Raw genomic sequence first — 13,255 nt, forward strand, 5'->3', positions numbered from 1 at the left:
GAAATACTAACCTTTATTAGCCCTTCTTATATAGGCCTAGAACCTGAGGTACAGAGAAGCACAACTTCTTGTCCCAAATCACACAGCAAGCCTGTGGCAGAGCCAGAAATAGAACCTTGAAGTCTTGACTCCCAGTTCGCTACTCTGGCTATTATTCACAGCTAGAAATAGAACCCAGGAGTCCCAGCACCTAGCCACCTGGTCTGAACATTCAAAAACACTCCCCCGTGTCCTTAGCAGCTATGAAGAGATGTAGCAAAGGATGCTGGGCTGCATTTGTGCTGGAAGCAAGCAACTGAGCAGAAACAGGGCCCATCCTTTCCTTTCAGTGTAAGAAAAAAGGAAGACGGAGGAAGGATGGCTTGCCAAGCTGGATGCATAGGTGGCAGAGAGAGAAGCCATTGGGACAAGGAGGTACCCAATCGTGCCTTGACCTGCAGGAACCCACTAGCCTAGAGCTCACTCTGCTGACAAGCCCCATTTCACTTTGCAACAGCAATAAATCAGGTATATTGTGTCTCATGTAACAGCAGACAAGCGAGGAAACACAAACACACACACACACAACCCTGGCATCATAGCCCTCACTTATACCCTGCCATAGCTTCCCATTGAACCCCCCTGGCATCACTTGCCCTGCCCTAGTTTCCTATTGAAACCCCCACTGCACCTACTCCACAGCAGCTCGCTGCATCCGCCCCTCTCACTGAGCGCACAAGGCTTGTCCTTCTCCCCACAGCCCGACCCACGCCCCCACTTGCCTACTCCTCTCCCCAGCGCTCTGCACGCGCCCGCCCGCCGCACAGCGCAGGTCCCTCTCTCGCACCTGCACCCCCTCTAGGAGCCAAACAGCTCATTACATTTTCTTTCCGCTCCAGAACCCAGCAGGCCAATCAGATCACAGGCCGAGGGCGCTCTGACCAACCAGAGAGCCCCCGGCTCTCAATAATCCCCCCCTTCCCCTCGCCTTTAGCCTCCGGTGCTGCGGTTCGGGTTTGGCAGTTGGGGCTGCCGTTGCAGGAGGAGAAGTGGTTTGAGTGCGCAGGCGCGAATGCTGCGTCTGTTTCTCGCCCTGTGAGGAAACCGCGCCGCAGCCAGCGAGCGAGCGATCTTCCGGCGCTGCCTGGGGACTCGGAGGGGTAAGTTGAGGCTCCCGGCTGTGGTAGGGGCGAGCTGGGGGGAGACTGCGCCCCCGCCCCCGGGGAGGTGTATGCAGAGGGGTTTCCCCTCCCCATCTTTTGACAGTAGGGTTGGATTTCCCCCCATCCCATGTACTGTGCCCGCCCCGCCTGCCGGGCGAGACCCCACCTCATGGATACCTGGTGGGGGAGTGTCCCCCTATCCAAGAAGCCCAGCGCCCACCCCGAGTACCTGGCGAGTGAGGTGCACTTACCTTGTTCCTCCCCCCCCCCCGCCCCCCAGGTGCCTGGCAGGGCGCCCGCCCTTTCTTGCCTGCGGTGCCAGTTGTAGGCAACGCCCTTCACTGTGTCCCTGAGTGTCGCCGGGCGGGGCAGGACATATCTGACAGGGGTTCAGTTTCAGCCCGCTGGTAGGTAGCTGCGTTGTGGTGGAAGATAAAGTGGTCCCTGTTCACTGTAGTGTGTATAGGGGGGGGGGCGCCGCTCTGGGACCCTTTAGGATGAAGGGTGTTAAATAAATGCCGTGTCTCCGGCAAAAGTGGCTGGAGAAGATGGGGTCTGGATTTATTTTCAGCTAAGGAAATATGCTGGGTATAGAAAAGGGAAGCGTAGCGTGGCCACCTGAGTGAGACGCTGCGGATGCAATCAATGTATTGCCGCTGGCGCTTTTGTCAGCGGGTGTCACATGGTGGTGCAAACCAGACATTGATACTTTCCCCCTCTCCCTGTATTTTTGTTTCTTTCACTATGACAGCTGAGTAGTGTGCAAGATTTATATATTCTGAAATTAGATTGAGAAAATATTATGGAATAAGGTGGCAAAGTGAGAGGAGTACTAGATTTTTTTTTTTTTTTGGAGTGTTGAATCACAAGTAGCTTCCCTTAACTTCATATATCAGAGGAAACGGCATTCTTATGCCTGTCAGTTTAGATTCCAATTTTATTTTTTTTTAAATGCAAAACTATTTTGATGTTTCAATGAGCATGGTGTTGGATTTAAACATTCCTCTGTAGTATTGTGACTTCAAATGCAATACATTGTATGAATGGATGTTAACCAGGAAGTTAAACTGGCCAGTCTAGCGTCATTTTTCCAAATTGCATAACACACACTGAAAATATAGTGAAAAGTAAATTAGACTTTCATGGATTCCAGTGTCACGAATGCCGCCACTTGACCTTATTAACTGAGGTAGGGGGAATTGTTTTAACACCTGTATCCTCTGTAAAGGCAATCCTAAACATTTTGGACTCTAAAATTTAACTACACTTCTAAACTGCTTATTTAAAGAATAATCAACACTTTGTAGCCTATTCCTGTGAAATGACCCCCTGAATGGAAAACCAGGTTATAACAGGTATATATAGGGTGACCAGATGTCCCAATTTTTCACCCTTGCTCTCTGGTCACCCTAGGTATACATAGCCACAATGTGAATTGAAATATTTATCAAATACTTCTCTTATAATAATTAGAAGTAAAAGGTCAAATGTAGACCAAAAGCCTAAGAAAGGGTTTAGAAAATCTGCCTGTGGCCTTTTTAAGGTGACTTACTGTGGTATCTAAGGATTTTTGTATTAGGAATTTTTGCACCAAGGTAACTATAGTAGTCCATAACCTCCCATCTAGACAAGCTATTGGCCTTGATCTGCTAGCAAAGGCTGTTGCCATAAAGAATTTATGAAGACAGGCTGAAATTCTACTCTTTGATGCACCAACTGTAGACATTTTTTTTAATCAGGGGTTACAAGAGCTTTAGTTTTGGGACTCTGTGAAGGGGTGTGTGTGTGTGTGTGTGTATGTGTGTGTATATATATATATATATATATATATATACACACAAACACACACACACACACACAGTTCCTCCTCTACCTTGGTGGGTCCTGCACTTATTGGCAGATTTTGCTTGCCTCAGATATTCGTGGCAGCCCTCAGTTTGGCCACTTTCATGGCTCAAATCTGCTGTTCGCTCAGAGAACCTCCTCACTGGCCAGCATGGGGGGAAAAAAAACAATCCCTGCAGGGTCTGCTGATCCACCATGTGGGTCGGGGACCAGCTCAGAGACCTTCACCTCTGGTGGAAGCTCCTGTGTTGGGTCAGGAGTTGGGAGGTTTGGGGGAAACCCGGGCCCACCCGCTACCCCAGGTTCCAGCCCAGGGCCCTGTGGACTGCAGCTGTCTAGAGTGCCTTCTGGAACAGCTACACAACAGCTACAATTCCCTGGGCTACTTCCCCTTGGCCTCCTCCCAACACCTTCTTTGTCCTCACCACAGGACCTTCCTCCTGATGTCTGTTAATGCTTGTGTTCCTCAGTCCTCCAAACATCACATCCTCTCACTCCCAGCTCCTTACGCACTAACTGGAGTGACAGCCTTTTTAAACCAGGTGTCCTGATTAGCCTTAATTCTGGCAGCTTCCCAATTGGCTACAGGTGTCCTAATTAGCCTGCCTGTCTTAATTAGCTCTAGAAAGTTCCTGAGTGTTACCCAGGGGAAAGGGACCTGCTTAACCTGGAACTAATGTATCTACCTTCGACCACTCTTGTAGCCATCTGGCCTGACCCTGTCACAATAAATATATAGTTTTGTCAAACTTCTTGTTCAAACAGAACCCGCTTTAGGTCAAGGATTTGGATTGAAATTATGGCTCCTTAAATGTCAACATATATATATTCCACTGTGCTAATTAGTTCACCCACCTTTCATTACACTACACACAATTCATGAATTATTAAAAAACTAAAGGGGGGAGGGAATGTCAGTTTTCAAGGCTTATGTTCCTGTCTGTATAGTAGCAACACCTATTATATAGGTGGCTAAACACTTTCCATTATAACCCCCTGTCTTCAATTGCTTATTCCTTTTGGCAAACTGTTTGGGCTGAAATTTTTCATGCTTGATCTCTGCCTCAGGCTGAATTAATTTTTTACCAAAAAAAAAAAGCTTCAACAAAAATCTTTAAACTAAGGGGAAAATAGGCTGCTTTAACAAAGTTAAGCCATCTCTTAGAATTTTAAGAGCACCAGTACCTCAGGGTTTGAAATGGATACTTGAAACTTGGCAGGGGAAATAGTTCAATTGTGAAGGAGGTACCATTTGCTGCCCCTGATTTGGCTAAACTACAAAACACAGGAAAACTGTCTCTTGCACATGTACAGTAGAGTTTGTCATACGCATGCTGTTGAAATTAATCTTCAAGCAATATTGCTCGACTTGCCTGCGCTTCAGGATTATGTCCTCTGATGATATTGTAGGAGGATTTGTGCAACCTGGAACTTCACATCATGTTTTTTAGCAATTTATTAGGCAATCTTGGTATTCCTTCACAGTCCTCATGCTAAATTGCAGCACATCCTCTCTGCGCCAGGCCAGTCTCTGGCTGTTAGGTAACTTTATAAAACATGCTTTCAGAATTTGCATTCCTGTTTTCTAGATTAATGAATGGTCTGGCAATGATGATAGCTACAGCATGAAGTTATTACTCTAAATTCTCTCTTTTTGAAAAAACTGACTTGTAAAGAACATACTTTCAGTCTGGTATAGTAGTGGGTAGCAGTCCAAGTGCTAGCTTTGACAAACAAAGAACTCCTGGTCAGTTTGGCAGTGTTAGCTGTGCAGCAGTCAAGGACTTGTCCACAAATTAGTTTTCTGCAAGCTGGCGTTCAAATCTACCTAGCGCTAGCCTGCTGCGGACTAACTGTCTGTGAACTCTACTGACGTGTATTAACAATTTGTTAATGTGCTTTGATCTGGCCCTGTTTTCAAAGGGGACTAGATCAAAGTGCATTAGTAAACTGTTAGTGGACATCAGTGGGGTTCACACAGACAGTCCATAGATTGACACCCCATCTTGCCACAAATCAAATGTCTGTTTCTCAGGAAGTTCCCACTCAGCCTTCTTTTCTCAAAACTAAATATTCCCAGTTTTTTACCTTTCCCCATAGGTCTCCTTTTCTAAACCTTTTATCAGTTACATTGCTCTTTTGACTCTCTGCAGTTTTTTGCAATGCCCAAAGCTGGACACTGTACTACTCCAATGGAGGCCTCAAGTGCCGAGTGAAGTAATTGTCCCACTTTACATGTCATGTGTATGATACTCCTGTTAATACACTCCAGAATGATATTGGCCTGTTTCTCAAGTGCCTCAGATTGTTGGCTCATACTCAATTTGTGATCCACTGTAACCCCCAGATTCTTGCAGTACTACTGCGTAGCCTGTTATTCCCCATTGTGTGTTTCTGCATTTTATTTTTGTTAATAATTGTAGTACTTGTCGATTTGAGACCAATTTTCTAATTTGTCAAGGTCCTTTGGAGGACAGAGTTAGACTCCAAAAGTGCTAGCAACCCCTCCCAACTTGGTGGTGTCTGCACATTTTAAAACCACACTCTCCGTTCCATTATCCAGGTCACTAATGATAATATTGAATAGTAATGGACCCAGAATGGATGCCTGCGGAACCCCACTAGAGATATTCTCCCATTTTGACAATGAGTCATTGATAATGACTCTTTGAGTACAGTCTTTCAATGAGTTGTGCACCCACAATATAGTAACTTTTCATTAGTAGACCACGTTTCCAGAGTTTGGTTATGAGAATGTGAGAGGAGAAAGTCAAAGCCTTACTAAAATCAAGATATATCACATCTACTGCTTATCCATATTCACTAGGCCAGTAACCATGTCAAAGAAGGAAATTAGGTTGGTTTGGCATGATTTTTGTTATTGACAAATCCATTGCTGTATTATCCTCTAGATGGTTACAAAATGATTGTTTAATAACGTGTTCCACTATCTTTACAAGTGTCAAAGTTAGGATGACTAGTCTATAATTAATAAAATTTATGAAGTGAAAAGTTAAATTGCTCATGTGTTTACCTAAACAACTAGGGGCCAATTCTGCTGCTATTGATGTCAGTGGAAATTTTACCATTGACTTCAGTGAATCTAAGATTGGGCCAATAGTGATTTCACAGTTAAAACCCTCTCTGGAAAGATATGTGAAAAATTTTAAATATTTAACATAGCTATCTAAGCCATCTCCAGTGTAACACATTTTAGATTGCATGTATAATAAAATCTTTTTAATTTTTCAGGTACATCCGATTGGCTGCTGGGAACACTTTGAAATGTTGTCTGCAATGAAATTAATATTAACACTCTTTCTTTCTGGAATTGTAGCCTGTTATGGTGGAAATGCTAACGATGATTCAATACACAAGTTACTCCTGGTGTCCTTTGATGGTTTCAGGGCTGACTATCTGCAAAACTATAGACTTCCTCATCTCCAGGAGTTTATTGAGGATGGTGTGTTGGTAGAACATGTTACAAATGCTTTTATCACAAAAACTTTCCCAAACCATTACAGCATAGTGACAGGCTTATATGAAGAAAGCCATGGCATTGTGGCTAACACAATGTATGAAGAAGATACAAAGAAGACATTTTCGGAGTTTAATGATACAGATCCTTTCTGGTGGAATGAGGCAACTCCTATTTGGGTGACAAATCAGCAGCAAGAGAATAGAAGAAGTGCTGCTGCAATGTGGCCTGGTACTGATGTAAAAATTAACAACACAATACCTCATTTTTTTATGAAGTATAATAATTTAGTAACATTTGAAGAGAGAATGGAGAACATTACTATGTGGCTGAACAACTCAAACCCACCAGTTACTTTTGCTACACTCTATTGGGAAGAACCAGATGCAAGTGGGCATATATATGGACCAGGAGATAAAGAAAAAATGAGAAAAGTGTTAGAACAAGTGGATAACCACATTGGTTCACTTATTTATAAACTCAAGGCATTGGGATTGTGGGAGAACATTAATGTCATAATTACAAGTGATCATGGAATGACTCAGTGTTTCCCGGACAAGCTGATTAGACTGGACAACTGCATTGGCCGCGGTAACTACACTCTGGTAGACAAGACACCAGTTGCTGCAATACTACCAAGAAATAGTATGTATATTTTTTTCATTTGTATACTGAGAAAGTGTTAAACTGTCTCCTTTCTTGCTGGAAATTTCCCATTGTGTATTATTCACAGGAGTTGGGAAGACAATCCAGTTCATGTTGCATTATTTAGACAGAAAATAATGGATTAATGAATACATTAAATTAAGGGTATCTAGTTACTTAAAAATAACTGGGCTCTGGTAATGAAGAGCACATGTTGAATAGCTAATATTTACCCTGCATGCTGTATACTTTTGGATGTTAATGAGTGCTCTGGTGTAGTTTATTCTAAAGTAGTTGTGGTGGATTCTCCATCACTGAACTTTTAAATCAAGGTATGTTCTAAGAATTATTTGGGGGAAGTTCTATGGCCTGTGTTATAGGGGAGATCAGACTAGTGGTCTCTTCTGGCCTTGGAATCTCTTCATGCTGTTCCTCCTTTTGCTCACCCTGTCAGTTACTCAGTTATATCACAATAACAAGCACCCTGGGATAACTTCACTGGGGATTGAAAATTATACTGATCTGAGTTTTAGGTCTTTATAACTTGTTTTATATTTATTATATATAATTTGCCTCTTTCATCCCACTTCAATTACAACTTGATTTCATGGGTCAAGTCTTAAACTGATAGAGCTAAAACCAATGCTATATGAAAGCTGGAATCCCTCCCTAATGTCATTTTAGGGTCATGACTGCAGATAAGCACTTATTGATGACTATCAAAATTAGGGCCAGAACTGATATGGCTGATGAAAAATTGTCAGAAAAACCTGACTGACTTTTTAATGCAGGGTTCACTTTATATTCTAAGAAACTGGATTTTTTTCCCCCTGTGATTATTGAATGTTAAAGAAGAAATCATATTTGTATCTCAACTTTCATTCTCTCCACAACAAAATCTGAGAAGCCATTAGAGCTTTGAAGGAGAACAGTTACAGCAGAAACAAATGATGACATCAATACTGATTACCTCAGTAACCAATCGGGTACCTAAGTGACACCCCCTCTCATGTGGCTTTAAAAAAAATTATTTAAAAGTTGTATTTAGTTTGCTTATGGATAACAGCAAATGGACAAAACTACATAGATAACTGAATAGTTGCTGTTTCATATGCTGTCTATTTTCTTTGCAGACAAAACATATGTATATAACTTACTGAAAAACTGCAGCACTTCCATGAAGGTGTATCTTAAAGAAGAGATTCCAGACAGATTTCATTACCATCACAATAAGCGCATTCAACCCATAATTCTGGTTGCAGATGAGGGCTGGACAATTGTACAAAGTGGGTCACTTACAAAATGTAAGTGTTTTCATCCTTCATGCTCCTGGTGGCTTATATTGTTGAACTCTTTTATTTCTATTGTTGGGATCCTCAGGTACTACTATCAGTGATGAGTAAAATAGAGAACCCATGCATATTACAAAAACCCATAAGCAATGGGTTACCCAAAATGACAGGCAAATAAAACAAATAGGAAGGGTTTAGGAGTACAAAGTTATACCACCACCAAGTTTTTATGCATAAATCAGCAATAACAACGGTCACAGTAGCCATGAGTTACAATAAAGAATTTAGAGCAGTATGTTGAGCAGTAAAGTCAGATGTAGTGAAAACAAAGTGTTTATGTTCTGTATATTTTGAGTAACCAAAAAAAGGAAAATATAAGCTTGCTGCTGCTGCAAAAAGTTCTGTCTTAAGTCATATGTAGTACATTTCATGATAATACTTAGTGCTCTGGAACTTTGCCACCACCTATCTCCTTGGTGAATCTGACTGTAACAAGTGGTTGTAGAGAATAACTTAACTTAAAATTGGTCATCTGCACTGCCACCACATTCCCAGTTTCATCCATATTGTTGCATAGGATATAAAGCTGTCGTGTACTCTCATGTTGGAGGTGACAGTATATTATCAGTAAAAGGTGTGAATCCCTTCTGAAGGGGAACCCAACAGCTCAGAGCTGACTGAGTCTAGGAAAGAGGGTGTCTGGCTCACCAGACAGCCAAAAACTATGCACTTAACTACAGTAGATATGAATGTTTTACCATGTATACCTTCAAGTACACAATTAGCAGCTTAATGGAGTAGTGAATGGATAGTCTCATTTTTCTAATGTTGCTTTGTTTTTCAACTAATACCACTGCGACCATTCCAGTTTCTAGCAATATAGTGAGGGAACTTTGAAGGGGCCTTTTCCTACAGAACAAATGAGTGCATAGAAGCAAAAGATAAGTTTAGCTTAAACAATAGCAAGTAACTTATGATTTATTCCAACACTGACATTACAAAACTGCTAAACAAAATAATCTTACTGGAGAGACTGTCACTGGATCATGAGAGCATGTAAATTACAAAAATCCCATATCAAAATCCTGAATTGATTGATGCTGTCAAAAATGCACTTTGGACAAACTGCCACCAAGAGCTGGATATATACAGGATATTTGCAAAGGCCCTGTCTGATGTGTGATTTGTTGAGTTACTCAGATCATGAAGAAACCTTGGATGAGGACTCTAGTGTGTACAGAAACTGAATCTATCCAAGATAATGTGCTGCAAACTTTTAGAACTGACCAGTCACAATAAGCAGCTAAGTTTTTATATCCATACATGTATAATATGAGAAGAAACCCCATATGTTTTGTGATCTGTTTTGCTGACCTATCCCATAGCTTTCAGTGTTAGTGCTATTTCGAACTCTTTCTGTATATCTAGTCTTTTGAATGGTCGGTCATAAAAGAATATTCTAAAAAAGACTTTTCCTAAGTCAGTGGTTCTCAGTCTTTTTTTCATTTTGTGGACCCTTTTGGAAATTTTCAAATGGAGGCGCAGACCTCTTTGGAAATGTCTCTATAGCTGAATTCTGTTCAGTTTTCAGTCAGTCTTTCATGTACATCTTAAGACAGTCCACAGGTTGAAGACCATTGCCCTAAGTATTCAACAATCAATGTTGTTCCTATAATTTATAAGGGGCTTAGGAAGACAAACTCGTCAGGAGTGTCTTATAGAGAAGAAGCCAGAAGTGGCTGAACAAACAATTTGTAAATTGCCCTCTAGAGAATCCCAATAACTTGTTCTAACTGTTTGGGTTAGAAGGAGCCAGCTATGACAGTGGAAAGAAACAATGTATTTAATGTGAAAACAGTAACCATTGTGTTGGCATCTTGTACAAGTTTAAAGCAAATACAAAAGTGGCTCTAGAATAGTTGCTATAAACCCCCCCCCCCACTATTCCCTGCTGCTAGAGTGATCAGCAGATAAAGGCCAAATTGAAGAGTGCTTCTACTCTGCATCCTGAAACTCTTCAAATTCTGAGCCTGGCAGACTACTAGAGAAGGGTTCCAGGTGCACAAAAGAGGCCTGCTGTTGGTCCTGAAGAGTTCAGTCCATGAACCAACTGCATGAGTGACCCAGTAAAGTATAGCTGTACACAGGGAAGATGTTTGGTTTCCAGAGCACTTAGGTCTCCTATAAAAGAAACTTGTTGCTGTTTGCATTCTAAATGTCATACTCTGGAGTTTGTTTATGCTAGAGAAACAAACAAGATTGCTTACTCTTAACCAAAAATCCCTTACCCTACTGCAGTTCCAAACTGCTAGAATCCTAAAAGTTAGATCTACAGTATTTGTCTTAAATGGATTTTTTTGCTGCAATGATTGGTTTTTAAAAAACACAAATTTGCTGCATGCTCTGTATATGAACTAGAGGTTAAAGCGCCTGTTCAAACTTCTGCTTTATCACTGTGAATTAGTACATTACATACCTTGACCACTCTTTTAAAAAGAACAAATCTGGTTACAAACCTATCATATCCTAGACCATGATGATAAATACTTTCATAATCCAGATCTTTTGCTTGGATTCACATTTCTGGGGGGAATATGGAGGTTATGCTCTAATAAAAAGAAACTTCAGCAAAGTGCCCTGTTAATTTTTAAGTAGGAAACTTTGCTATTAAAATATTCTTGTGGCTTTCAAGCATTAGTAGAAGTGTTGCATTACTTTATTCCTCCTTTTTTTAGGAATAGACGTGTTAATATCATAGCTGACAAAGTCTGCAAGCAACTTAATTTCTCTTAGTTTACAACATTAATTTTATATTTGTTTATTAACTTTGCGTTTCTCCTTTAGTAGGTGACCACGGCTATGACAATGCTCTCCCAAGCATGCATCCGTTCCTGGCTGCTCATGGTCCTGCTTTTCACAAAGGCTACAAGCAGAACACTATTAATAATGTTGATATCTACCCAATGATGTGTCACATCCTCAGACTAAAACCTCAGCCCAATAATGGAACCTTCAGCAACACCAAGTGCTTGTTAGTTGACCAGTGGTGCATAAATCTCCCTGAAGCAATTGGAATAGTTGTTGGTGTCCTCCTTGTGTTAACTACTCTGACCTGCCTTATAATAATCATGAAGAATAGAGTGTCCTCTCCCCGTCCATTCTCCCGACTTCAGCTACAAGAGGATGACGATCCCTTAATTGGATAGCAGATGTAGGAAGTCCTAACCTCACTACTTACTTCCAGACCCTAATATCTATGTATAGTGTGAATGATCTGGCTGATCGTTCTATGATGCACTTTAAACAGAACTCCATTTAAAATTGCCTAAGACGTACAGACGACAACCTGTTGAACTGTTTGCCTCTGCACCTTGACTAACAATTCAATAGCACAAGATTTACAAAAATCTACACTGAAAGGATCCTGTTGCCTACTGGAAAAGGCATTTAACAAGACAAAGATGTTTTGCATTTGGGCATTGACACACTTGTAAAATTATAAACTAGCTAGGCTAGGAGTCTGAACTCTAACACTTGTAAATGAAACAGATTGCATTTTGTATTAAATTTAAGAGCAGTGATTTCTTGCGCTATGTATCAGTTGGAAAACTCTGTCCTGGGTCTTAAACTTTAAGACCAGTGGTTCTCTGGCTGGTGTATAGTGATTATTCTCAGAAACAGGGATTCCAATTTCTTGTAGCTAAATAAACCAGCAATGGAAATTCTGCACTAGTGGCAGTTCTCCCTTGCAACTATTATAAGGCAAGTTGTACAATGTTCCTAGCTTAACTAGGAGGTGGTGTAGTCTAAAGTACAGGAATGGGTTTATGGATATCTAGGTTCTTGTCCTACTTCTGACTTTCTGCATGGCCTTGTGCAAGTCAGTTGACTTCTCTACCATAGTTTCCTCATCTATAGAACTGGGATAACACTTAGTTACCTTGCAGAAATGACTTAAGAGTGAGTTTGTTTGTGAAATGTTTTTGCAATTCTCAGGTGGAGGTCTTGAAGTACAAAGTACTATTAAAGAAGAATATGAAACATTCTCAGATACACCCCTACTTACCTACATGCACTCTTTCATATATGCTTGAAAAAAAATGGGGGATTTTTTCTTTAAATGGGGAGCCCTCACTTCAGGGTTCAAAGTTTTTTCTGGTTAAAACATGATTGTAATAACACATGAAGGAAAAACTCAGTTTAGTGCTTAGGTAAGGATATGAAAAACCAATGGACTTTATCCTAGGAGGATGGTACCTTTTTGGATCTAAATCTATTAACAACTTTTAAAGTTCTGTTGTAAACCAACGGTATTATCTGAAAACCCCTGAAACTTAGTGATGCAGTATGACTTGCTATATGCCACTTTCTTCAAACATTGATCAGCAGCCTGGGAGTAAAGAGCTCAAAGTACTGCATGGTGCCTTGCTGATACTCAAGAGTGGCATCAGTGGCTCTAAAGGGAGCTGCACTGAGTTTTCCAAGGGGTAGAAAGAATGGAAAATAAAGGGAATCAGTCATCTTTGTGTGCGTGTAATGTGCTTAAGATCAGACTATTTTTAAATGGCTAGTGCCTTAACTTAGTGAAATATTTATATTTTGATTGTATGGCTTTAGTTTCTGTGAAAACATTTTGCATATGTAAAATAAATTTTAGTGTCTTAATTTTTCTTGAACTTTTTTTTAAGTAAAAAACATGGCATATTGTTCCTCCCTTTGGAACTGAGAGCTTTTGCTGTTAGGGCATATGATAGCATTTCACAGTTAGTGCAGACTATGATCTTTATCGCCAAAAGAGACTAATGCATCCAAAAAAAATCCAAACTGCAAATGGCTGTGCAGGGAGAAGAGGC

The 13,255-nt window shown here is 40.9% G+C and overlaps 2 protein-coding genes across 2 annotated transcripts in view; one reads left to right on the forward strand and one right to left on the reverse strand.

Moving 5' to 3' along the window:
* Positions 1-13,255, reverse strand: part of CLIC5 (chloride intracellular channel 5) — a 154,016-nt gene that overhangs the window by 131,987 nt on the left and 8,774 nt on the right. The window lies entirely within an intron of this gene.
* On the forward strand, positions 806-13,067 carry ENPP4 (ectonucleotide pyrophosphatase/phosphodiesterase 4). Its single transcript, XM_037893927.2, has 4 exons — positions 806-1,139; positions 6,240-7,110; positions 8,244-8,414; positions 11,247-13,067. The coding sequence occupies exons 2-4, from the start codon at positions 6,273-6,275 to the stop codon at positions 11,606-11,608; spliced, it is 1,371 nt and encodes a 456-aa protein (XP_037749855.1). The 5' UTR covers positions 806-1,139; positions 6,240-6,272; the 3' UTR covers positions 11,609-13,067.

The sequence above is a fragment of the Chelonia mydas genome, chromosome 3 (genome assembly GCF_015237465.2).
Source record: "Chelonia mydas isolate rCheMyd1 chromosome 3, rCheMyd1.pri.v2, whole genome shotgun sequence".
Lineage (NCBI taxonomy): Eukaryota > Metazoa > Chordata > Testudines > Cheloniidae > Chelonia > Chelonia mydas.